The 12,594-nt window shown below is 30.2% G+C and overlaps 1 protein-coding gene across 5 annotated transcripts in view; it reads left to right on the top strand.

Annotated features, from left to right (window-relative positions):
• The window catches only part of LOC113076603 (solute carrier family 12 member 7-like), a 53,425-nt gene extending 44,262 nt beyond the window's left edge, over positions 1–9,163 (top strand). For 2 of the 5 annotated variants that reach the window (XM_026249290.1, XM_026249295.1), the window contains exons 21-26: positions 1,513–1,620; positions 1,774–1,890; positions 3,422–3,597; positions 4,967–4,981; positions 6,247–6,380; positions 7,796–9,163. In XM_026249290.1, coding sequence (XP_026105075.1) covers positions 1,513–1,620; positions 1,774–1,890; positions 3,422–3,597; positions 4,967–4,981; positions 6,247–6,380; positions 7,796–7,887 — 642 coding nt within the window. In that variant the 3' untranslated portion in view covers positions 7,888–9,163. The remainder of the gene's footprint in view (positions 1–1,512; positions 1,621–1,773; positions 1,891–3,421; positions 3,598–4,966; positions 4,982–6,246; positions 6,381–7,795) is intronic. The other 3 variants (XM_026249291.1, XM_026249293.1, XM_026249294.1) reach the window with 3 other exon arrangements.
• Positions 9,164–12,594: the final 3,431 nt, after the last annotated feature.

Here is a 12,594-nt window from a genome sequence, read left to right as displayed (position 1 = left end):
GGAGATGCTGAAGCTGCTTTTGTTCTGAAAGAATTTTTTCTTTGTGTGTGTGTGTGTGTGTTTCATTTATTGTGATTGTTGTGTTTGTGATTTGAATAAATCGCCTGCTAAATATTATTATATTATATTATATTATATTATATTATATTATATTATATTATATTATATTATATTATATTATATTATATTATATTATTATACTAAAAGTGTTTACATTTAAATTATAAATTATTACTAAATACTGAATTCTTCTTTTTCTTTTTTCATTTTGTTATATTATAATATATTATTTATTATTGCTAAATTATATCGAAATGCCTTATTAAAATATTAACTAAATAAATAAATAATAATATGTTTTATGCTACATCCTACATAATGCTACATATTATTAATATTATTATTATTATAATTATTATTATTATTATTATTATTATTATTATTATTATTATTATTATTAGTGTTATTACTACTACTACTACTACTGGGTTATTTATTTATTTATTGTGATTGTGATCTGAACTGTGATTTGAGAAACATGATGCAAAATATATTATATTATATTATATTATATTATATTATATTATATTATATTATATTATATTATATTATATTATATTATATTATATTATTATATTATATTATATTATATTATATTATATTATATTATATTATATTATAATACTAAAAATGTTAACATTTAAATTATAATGTTTAAAAGTTATACTATAATTATCATGAATATTTATTATTGCTAAATACTGAATTCTTCTTTCTTTTCTTTGTATTAATTAATTATTAATGTTCTCATTTTGTTATATTATAATATATTATTTATTATTGCTACATTATATTAAATTGTCTTTTTATTTATTTTTATTTATTATTTTAATATGTTTTATGCTACATCCTACATAATGCTATATTATTATTATTATTATTATTACTACTGGGTTATTTTTTTATTTATTGTGATTTTGATCTGAACTATGATTTGAGAAACACGATGCAAAAAATATATTATTTTATATTATTATATTATATATTCTTGTATTACATTATTTTAATAATATGTTTAAAATTATATTACTTAAAAAATGCTATCGTACCATATTGTGATTACTTTAAATGTTTTTTTGGTTTTGTTTTTTAAACACTAAATAATATTATTATAGTAGTAGTAGTAGTGGTGGTGGTAGAATTAATTAATTTAATATTATTTATTATTTAATATTACTATTTACATTTTGTGCTATTATTATGTATTATTGCTTCATATTTATATTTATTATTATTATTATTAATGTTGCATATTTTTATATATATTTTAAAACATATTTTACTATGCAATATAAAAAAATCTATTATTTTATTATGCAATAATAGTCCTTTAATATCTTTAACTGTCAGTGAGAATCTTGTTGATTGTGTGTGTGGCTGCTCATTGTTGATGTGTTGATGTGTTGATGTTGTGTTGTGTGTGTGTGTGTGTGTGTGTGTGTGTGCCTCCAGCACGACAGTGACATCTCAGCGTTCACCTACGAGAAGACTCTGGTGATGGAGCAGCGCTCTCAGATGCTGAAGCAGATGCATCTGTCGAGGACGGAGCGCGAGCGAGAGGTGAAGCTTCACAACAGCAGTGTGCTGGAGGAGTATACAGTGACCATACTGAGCTAGCATCTGAATAGCTGTGTTAATACTGTTGTTCTGGCGGCGCTGTGTGACTTGTGGTCCTCTTTCGTTTCTGCTGCGATCGGGAAACACGTGTCTCAGATTCAGAGCATCACGGATGAGTCGCGTAGCTCCATTCGGAGGAAGAACCAGAGCGGCGCTCACGGCTCGGCCGTCAATAACCAGAACGCCTGTGTAGATGACGATAAACAAGACGAGGTAGTGAACTCAGAGACCAAGAGCCAGAAGACGAGTAGATCCTCGCTCACGTGCTTCATGATGATCCATGTGTCCATACTTTAGTGTTAGCTCCTCCCTTCAGAACCGCTTCCCATCATGCATGTGTCCGTGATGTCATCATGTCATGACCACCATCTTTCAACACCTTTGACCTCTTTCCTTTCATTCCCTCGTGTTTCTCGGAATTTAGTTTAAATTAACTGTAAATAATCATAAATTATTAAAACTTTATTTGCCTTTTTTTTTTTTTTTTTTTTTTTCATTCCATCATGTTTCTAAATAAATATATAAATTATTTAAAAAAATATATTTCTTTATTTGAATATATATTTTTTTCTCTAATGTTTCTCTATATTTAGTTAAAAAAAGAATAATAAATACCTTTTATTTTATTTTAATTTTTTCTCTTTCCATTCCCTCTTGTTTCTCTGAATTTAGTTTTAACTGTAAATAATAATAAATAATGAATACTTTATTAGCAATTTTTATTTATTTATTTTAGATTTATTTATTTATTTATTGTATTTGTATTCCAGATTTTTTCAAAATAAATACATAAATATATATATATATATTTATTTATTTTTTATTTTAGATTTATTTAATTTTTTTCATTCCATCATGTTTCTAAATAAATATATAAATGATCAAAAATATTTATTTTAAAATATTATTATTATTATTATTATTATTATTATTATTATTATTATTATTATTATTATTTATTAATTTTAAATTTATTTCCATTTTTTAATTTTTATTTTTATTCCATCATGTTTCTAAATAAATATATAAAAGATAAAAAATAATTTATTTATTTAAATGTATTTTTTTCTCATATGTTTCTCTATATTTAGTTAAAATAATATACCTATTATTTTTTTCTCCTTTCATTCCCTCATGTTTCTTTTTATTAAGTTTTAACTATAAATAATAAATCATTATTTTTCATTTATTCTAGATTTATTCCTATTTTTCCTTTCATTCCATCATGTTTCTAAATGAATATATAAATAAGCAAATACTTAATTTATTTATTTTATTATTTATTTTTATATTTTTTTCTCCTGACATTCCCTCGTATTTCTCTATTTAGTTTTTAAATAAATAAATAAACTATTATATATTTTCATATTTTTAATTTCCTCGTGTTTCTCTGTTTTTATTATTATATAGTATTTATTTATTTATCTCTCTTTTTGTATTTATTTATTTTAATTCTTACACTAATTGTTTTGTATGAATGGTTTATTCTGCATGTCATCATATTACAGACTAATATAGATGCATGTATGCAGTTTGCATAGCAGACAAACTAAAACATTAATCTGACATACTCTGCTTAAATAAATAGTGCGCACAGAAATTATATTTAATGACATAAATACATAATTGTAAACATTATTACACTACATTTAAAGGTCTCTTGTGCTCTTAAATGTATCTAAAAGACACATTTAAGAAGCAGTATGTTGTTCTGCATGTAATGTGTGATCATGATAACGCACAGGCTCAGCTGATCCACGACAGAAACACGGCGTCTCACGCGGCTCTAAACGACAAGAGCGACGCCACGCCGGAGCGAGTCCACATGACCTGGACCAAAGACAAGTTCTGCACCGAGCGAACACGCAGCCGAGAGCCCAACGCCAGCAAAGCTGTACGAGATCTGTTCAACATGAAGCCGTAAGTCTCCGAACACACGCGGACTCAGGACACGGCCTGCACGGTGTGTGTGTGTGTGTGTGTGTGTGTGTGTGCTCAGCGTGGCATCATGTGTAACACTCATAACATGTCTCCTCATAGAGTCGCATCTGACATTAGATTTACTGACATGTTTCTGGTCTTTATAAGTGACCCTGGAGCACAAAACCAGTCATAAGGGTCCGTTTGTGTCAAATTTAAATTTATGCATCATCTGAAAGCTGAATAAATAAGCTTTTCCATTGATTTTAGGTTTGTTAGGATCAGACAATATTTGGCCGATATGCAACTATTTTAAGATCTGGAATCTGCAAAATGGTGCAAAAAAATCTAAATACTGAGAAAATCATCTGTAAATTTGTTCAAATGAAGTTCTTAGCAATGCATATTATTAAGTTTTGATATATTTACAGTAGGAAATTTAAAAAATATCTTCATGGAACATGATCTTTACTTAATATCCTAATGATTTTTGGCATAAAATAAAAATCTATAATGTTGACCCATACTGTGTATTTTATGCTAAATATCCCCCAGAGACTTGAAACTGGTTTTGTGCTCCGGAGACACATATAATATCAACAGTAATGTTCCTCTCAGTGAAGAAACTAATGATTTAACAGTGCAATCTCACAAGAATATGTGTCATGATTCAGTTCAGAAGATGAAAGTGTTTAGTTGCACAGAGAAAAGATTATGACATTGTGACATTGTATTCGTGACATTTAAGCACATTTCCTTCCTAAATTCTCAGAATTGTTATACATACAAGGTGATTTATTATTTATATCCTTTAGATTGGATTTATGCATTTATATACTTTTTTTCATGCATTTTCTTATTACTATGCAGATTATTTATTTATAGTTTAATTTTATTTTGCATGATTTTTCCTTTTACTTTCTTACACTGTATGGGTCAAAATTATAGATTTTTCTTTTATGCCAAAAATCATTAGGATATTAAGTAAAAATCATGTTCCATGACGATATTTTGTACATTTCCTACCGTAAATATATCAAAACTTAATTTTTGATTAGTAATATGCATTGCTAAGAAATTAATTTGGACAACTTTAAAGATGATTTTCTTAATATTTTGATTTTTTTGCACCCTCAGATTCCAGATTTACAAATAGTTGCATACTAATAGACCATATTTCACCAAAGCTGATTTATTCAGCTTTCAGATGATGCATGAATCTCAAATCCCTTATGAGTGGTTTTGTGGTGCAGGGTCTCATATGAAAAGCTGTTTTGGGCTCAGAGAGATTTCTGTGATGGTTTTGATCTTTCAGTGTGGGTGTTTAAGCCTGTCTCTGTTGTTCTGTCCTGTTTTCTTCCTTCTTTAGCGAATGGGAGAGTCTGTAAGTCACATTTCTCTGTGTTGTATCTGTCTGTCTGTCTGTCTGTAGGTGTATATTAGCCGTCTCATCACAAACCCTGCAGCACACTGAATTTATTCATGCATATACGTGTTTATATATGAGCTTTAACGTGTGTGTGTAAGCATGCATGTGCGTTTATATACCAGCATCCCCTCACATCCATCTCCACTCGCTCTAAGAGCTGCAGACGCTGATATCATGACCATGATCTCGATTTCTGCAAGAAAACTTGTGCTTCACCTTCACCTGTTGTGACCAGCAAACATTTCAGAAATTAAAATTTATATATATATATATATATATATATATATATATATATATATATATATATATATATATATATATATATATATATATATATATATATATATATATATATATATATAAAATATTAAATTATTAAATATTTAAAAAGGTTTTAATACTATTAAGAAAACTGATTATATAATGAAATAATTTTAATATTGTTACAATATTATGATGATTATTTTTATATAAACTGTATTATTACAAATATTATTATAAAATAATGTATTATTATTATAATATAATTTAATTATTAAAGATATTATTAATTTTATTATTATAAAAATAGGTTTTATTATAAATTGTGTTCATATTATAAAATAATGATTATGTTTAAAATATTATTATAATAAATATATTTATTAAAATAAATATAATTGTATTATAATTCTGTATTATTAAAGTTATTTTAATATTGTATATAATTATTATTGCCATCATTGTAGGAAATTTACTAAATAAATGTATATTTATTTTATATACAGTATAACTTTTATAGAATTTCACAACATTTATTTCGGTATATATTCTGTAGTTTATTGAGTGTCCCCAGATGGCCCTGAGAAGCACAAGTTTTTATTTATTTATTATTTGTGTGTGTATTTGTGATGTCATCATTTATACTTTTATTAAGGGCATGTGCATATGCTTTGCAAGTCAAATCTGGATGCTGTTCTCACTAATCTTAAAGGGCTTTATTATATCACTAATGTAAATGATGCTTGAGTTGAGTTGCACAAGTATTTATCATACAATATATTCAGGAGCATTGTAAAGCTTACATATATTAACTAAAGCACAGCTTGCAAAAACTGAAACATATATTAAAAGTAGACAGTAGAGATAGAAAAAAGCTTGTTAGATGCTAATTGCTGTTGGGAGGAATATTGACTTGTATTTCTTGTTTTTGTCCTTCATCACATGACCGTGTGTCGCAGGAATCAGTCTAATGTGCGCTGCATGCACACGGCCGTCAGACTCAATGAAGTGGTGGTCAACAAGTCTCAGGGAGCTCATCTGGTGCTCCTCAACATGCCTGGACCCCCCAAGAGCAGAGGCGGCGACGAAAACTGTATCCTTACACCATCTACTGTACACTCACAAACTCACATTCATCAAAACAGATGCATCTCTAAATCTGAGTAGATGAGCCACAGATCAATCAGGGTCATTACCATTAAGCATATTTGAAATTAAGCTGAAATCAATTCAAATATAAATATTTAATAAAACCTGAAAAAAAAAATGCAATTAACTAAAATAAGTTTAATGTAAAAATACTAAAATTACTGTCTTAAAACAAATATACCGTATTTTCTGGACTATAAGTTAAAAAGAAATTCATAGTTTGGCTGGTCCTGCGACTTATAGTCAGGTGCGACTTATTTATCAAAATTAATTTGACATGAATTTAGAGAAATGAAGTAAGAGACATGAACCAAGAGAAAACATTACCGTCTACAGCCACCAGAGGGCGTTATATGTACTGAAGACATATAGCGCCCTCTGATGGCTGGAGACGGTAATGTTTTCTCTTGGTTCTTGGTTCTAAATAAATGTGACTTACAGTCCAGTGCGACTTATATATGTTTTTTTCCTCATCATGACGGATTTTTGGACTGATGCGACTTATACTCAGGTGCGACTTATAGTCCGAAAAATACGGTATGCAAAAACTGAAGTAAAACCAAAACGGATATAAAATAAACTTAACCTAAATAGTCATATTAAAAAATGATAATAAAAATGACAAAACCACATAACTAAAATTAAGACTGAAAATATATAACCAAATGCAAAATATTAACATAAACCATAATAGTTTATAAATAATAATACAATAAAATTTCAGATAATGTACTATTTTTAAATTTAAATTTTACTTCCATTATTTGTTATTATTTTAAATATTTATATGGCTATATTGCTTAAGGAAAGGGTTATTCATTATTATTATTATTATTATTATTATTATTATATTTCTAACACATTATTGATTTTACGATATTTGCTGTTTAACTACATTTGTGTTTATTTTTTTATCACGGTCAACTGGATTTTAGACATTAAGCATCATGTCATGCCTAACAATACGCATTTACTGTTGTAAAATAAATGTAATGTACTGGACGATCTTGAGTGCATTATGGCTTTATTACTTAAACCCCTGGGTTCACAGACAAGGCTTAAACCTAATCCTAGACTAAAATGTAAGTCTAAACTGTTTCAACTGAAATAAACTTGCACTGACTGATCTTAAAAATATATCAGTGCATTTGTTTTACCTCAAGATGCACACCAAGTAATGTTTTCTTTACTAAGTACATTCTTAAAAATTATTTAAGTGTCCTAATTGAACTATTGGCTAATCCTGACTTAGTTTAAGCCGTGTCTGTGAAACCGGGCCAAAATCTCTCTTACTTTATCTTACAAAGTTGTTCGGAGTGAAAAACATGCATCATGTTGATCCTTGATGCTGGGACTCAGACATGGAGTTTCTGGAGGTTTTGATGGAGGGTCTCAACCGGGTCCTGTTGGTGCGCGGCGGCGGTCGTGAAGTCATCACCATATACTCATAAAGCGGACCGTGTCCCGGTTTTTATTTTCCCCAAAACAAAACTGAACGTCTTGGAGAAAGCCAGCGGCGTTACGTCCGGCTGCGTTCGTCAGAGAAAGAGACTCAACATGAAGGAAACGAGACGAGAGACGGCTCGATTCACAACACGACACTTTAATTTATGACTCTTACTGTTTTCTTTGGTTTGTTCGTAAAATATGTGCTAGTTTTATGTCTGTTTATTGTGCAACTCGAAAGGCTAAAACGTTCAGCGGTTTTAATCGACACAAAAGCAGGAAACATTTGAGTTGTAATGCCTGTTTAATATTGATTCATTCGTCTCCATTACGAACTTGCATTGCTTTGTTGTTTGCGTATGTTAGCTACGATTCAAATCACTTTAGACCCAAAATTACATCTAGCTTCAGTGAACAGGGTTCGAAAACAAGTGTTTGTGCTGTTTGGCATATCCAAGACGCGAAAACGCACTTTTTACGATATCATAGGAACGTTTTAGTTTTTTTACATTGGATAATTTAAACAATAATGAATGTGTCAGAAGACGTTACTGACTTCATGATACGGATTGTGCAATAACTTTTATTCCTTATCAAGGCATCACTTGTCGAACATACCGAGGGTTTTATATTATAAAAGTTGAAATGTTTAACGCGAACAGCATTCAAGAAGAAAAGCCATAATGTTTGATCTCATTATTGAGCACTGAGGTTTTGTTTTGGCTCCATCTCGGCATTAATCGCTGAAATTAGTTTAATCAGGATAATCTCAGCTGTATTTGCACTTTTTATTTGATTTATTTTTCGTAAATTGTATGATGAAAGCACACGGCACGGCTGACCCGTCAGAACCAGCACTTCAAAATCTCTTTCTCTCAGCAATAAATGTGTTTTCCGATGAGCTGGAATGAAATTTAGTTTCTGTCTTGACATTTTATGATGATACTATGAGTTGTTAACCGTGGAGATTGCTTAAATTAAACGGCATTACTATTAGAGTAATGTTCAAAAGCATTCAGTTAATGATAGTAATCTGTTAGGATTGCAGGTTACGCGTGTTATTCCTAGTGGCATCAAAGGGAATTTCAGCTTTTTTGTTTGAGTGACAACTGTGCTGGACATTCACTCAACCAATAGAGTGAATTTGGGGGCGGGGCTATTGGTTTCTGACCAATAGCTAATAGTGGGAGTGTTTAACATTTGTTTGAATACAATGATTATGTTTCGAAATGACACACTTCAACAGGTTTAGGAACTATTGTGTTAGGACAATCACAAAGCAATTTTTTTTTTTTTTTACACCGTGTCCTTATCAGATGATACAGTGACAAGCAGTAAGCCATATCTGACCTACGAACCGTCTCATTGGTCCAAAATCACTGCATATTAAACAGCTGTTGTATTCTGATTGGCTGCGACTTTGCTGGATTTTTTTCTGTTTTCTGCATTCAATCAACTTGGTCAGGACACGGTGTCACATATAATGTATATTGCCGTTCAAAAGTTTATTATTATTAAAAAAAATAAATATGCTTTTATTCAGCAAGGATGCATTAAATGAATCAAAAGTCACAGTAAAGCCATCTATAATGATAAAAAAATATTTATAATTCAAATAAATGCTGTTCATTTGAACTTTCTACTGATCAAAGAATCCTGAAAAATAAAATATATCAGTTTCCACAAAAATATGAACTGCATTCAACATTGATAATAATCATAAATGTTTCTAGAGCAGCATATTATTCTGATTTCTGAAGATCATGTGACACTGAAGACTGGAGGAATGATGCTGAAAATACAGCGGAGCATCACAGAAATAAATTGCAGTTTAAAATATATTCACATAGAAAACGGTTATTTTAAATTATAATAATATTTGACATTTTCCTGTATTTTTGATCAAATAAATGCATCCTTGATGAACATAAGAGACTTCAAAAACACTGAAACATCTTACCGACCCCAAACTTTTAAACGGTAACATCTGATGATTCAGAATTACAGGAAGATGTGTGCCAAAAATGAATGAGAAGAAACTGCAGAAGGTCAAAGAGCCTCAGCTGATGCTCCTTCAGTAGCTCTGAGATGCTCAAGGTCCTGAACGTTTCTTTGTAACCTGTTAGCGGAGCAGTATTTTGTAACCAGGATGTTATTACTGTATTTTTCTAAAGTGTGATGTGATGTAGAGGAGGCAGATGGATGTGCTTAGATCATCTCATCATATGTTCTCTGTGTTTATTTTATTTTATGTGTTCATTTTTGTTATTCATTCTACATGCCATAGTTTTTCCGTCTTTGTATGATTAAGGTTTTCTTTCTTCTTCTTTTTTAAGGACTTGAATGTTATCAAAACATTCAACGTACACAATATATTTTATTTTCTTTATTCTTTCATTCACCAAAGATCAACTGAGGTGTTTGTGTCATCTGTGACCTCACTGAAAGATATGGAGATCAAAATGTAAATATCAGAATAAAACAACAGCTGAAGAACAGAAGATGATGATGATGATGATGATGATGGTGATGATGAAGAGTCCTGGGAGTTCTTCATGTAGTGCATTTAATCATAGACATACTCTGTGGATTTATATAGAATTAAAAATACTGTATAGGATTCTAAATTATCTGCAACAAATTTCTATGCAAATTTTGGCACAATTTCTTACAAGCGGGGATGAAAACTCGAAGGAAAATAAATCTGTTTTTAATATGTTTTTAAAAAATTCTCTGTCTCGCTCTCTCTCTCTATATATAGATGGATAGATTCTGTATATAATTAAAAAAATATTATAGTTACACACACACACACATGTATATAAAACACTGAAACATTATAACATTCAATAGATTATGACATTTTTCTGTTACTTTTTAAAATTCTAAAACTGTTTATTTCCAGGTTTAAGTTTGATTTTGAAAATTGCAGATTCTTATTTCCTCTGGTTTTACACATTGTATCATGTTTAATGTTTTTACCCATGTTTAAATCCATGTTTTCTCCAAAATCTGCACAGAAATGTGCAAAGACTGCATCTTCAGTCTGGGTCTGTTCGTAGGTTACTCTACCTCACAGTGTGTGATGCTTTAGGTTTTTTATCATGTCATGTCATGTCATGTTTTTTTTTTTTTTTTTTTTTTTTTTTTTTATAAGAATCATCTGTCGTTTCAGTTTGAAAGAAGACCCGTGTGTGTGTGTGTGTGTGTGTGTGTCTCACCTGAATGTACTGATTGTGTGAATGTGTGTCAGGTGAGTGTCTGCTCTCTGGTCATAAACTGATCTGAGTTCTGCATCATGAGAAGCTCTCTGCGAGCGTCACGGACTCTGGTAGGACGTTACTCGTGAGTGTGTAGTTAAGGATCTCCCTTTAAGTGAAATTCGTGCCTCTGAGTAATTAAAATAAAAGCACTACACTATGTCAGAGCTTCTGGGTCTTGATTTCAGTGCTTTCTACTCATTTCCTCTCTTGATGCACAGGAACATGAAGTCATCTAGCTCCAGGAATGATGAAATAAGATTTTGCAGAGCATTTCGTGTAGGTGTATAGATTCTTCTAAACATTGTTCTAAAACTATTTTTTTTATTTTTTTTATTAATATATAATTATATAATTATACATGCAGTTTAAGTATAAACTCAATTTAGAAAAATTGCATGAAAAGAAAAATGATTTGCACACACACAAAAGTTATAAAACATTAAAATTAAGAAAAATAATAAATATGGTTAATGTGTTCAACACCAGGTGGCGCTAAAAAAAGTGGCCTAAAATCCAAGTTAAGGTGTAGGTTCAGTCCAGCTGAAGATGGTCGTGTTTTACTGTGACTTCTTTCTTTGAACAGTTATTTTCTATTTAAATGATTGACTTTTGATGGTCTGAGGTCAAGAACCATCCTCCAAATCAATATTTGTTCTTTGCTTCATTTGTCTTCATGATACATGAATAAACAATGCAAAACCAGCCTTGCACTTACAAACAGACCAGCTGCTTTATTATAAATATATGTACATATATATAAACTGAAATCCCTCCCCCAGTATTTTCTTATAATTTAAGCTTAAGAATCTTTTTATTAATAGTTGTGTGATACTGTTAGGATTCATTCCAAATGATTGTGATCTCTTTCTAAAGTGAATGTTTACCTGACTATTCACTAAATCAGCTAATTATAGTAACCAAGCAGGGTTTGTGTGTATAATAAACATATCTTCCTCTCCCACAGTGCAGTGTGTTTTCACACTCACATGATCATCACATGATCCACAGCAGCACACAGCGGCTGATTAAATCATTAGGAACACACACACTGGATGGAAAGGCTTTCACTAACACATACGCACAAACAGCCGGCTCCAAAGAGTGCATTCTCACTGCTTCACTCGATTCATATTTTATTCTTTTCATTAATGCTACTATTTCCAGCGACAACAATTCAGTCAGCCAATATGAGTGAGTTTTGAGATTTTGTGATGAGAAGGGTCCTACACTTAAAAAATGTTGTGTTGTTTCAATTTTAAATTAAAATCTTAACCCAAAAGATAGGTTAGTTCATATTTGACCCAAAGATGGGTTGAAACCACACTGCATTTTTAGGTCAGTTTCTGAATCAGTGTCACAAACTATCTATCCAGTGATTAATCATTCTCCACCTCATCAATTTTTCCATATGCAAGTTTTGAAACATGCAAAAACCCCAGAAGGCTGTTA

The sequence above is a fragment of the Carassius auratus genome, unplaced genomic scaffold (genome assembly GCF_003368295.1).
Source record: "Carassius auratus strain Wakin unplaced genomic scaffold, ASM336829v1 scaf_tig00020786, whole genome shotgun sequence".
Classification (NCBI taxonomy): domain Eukaryota; kingdom Metazoa; phylum Chordata; class Actinopteri; order Cypriniformes; family Cyprinidae; genus Carassius; species Carassius auratus.
This window is presented reverse-complemented; position numbering and strand designations above follow the sequence as displayed.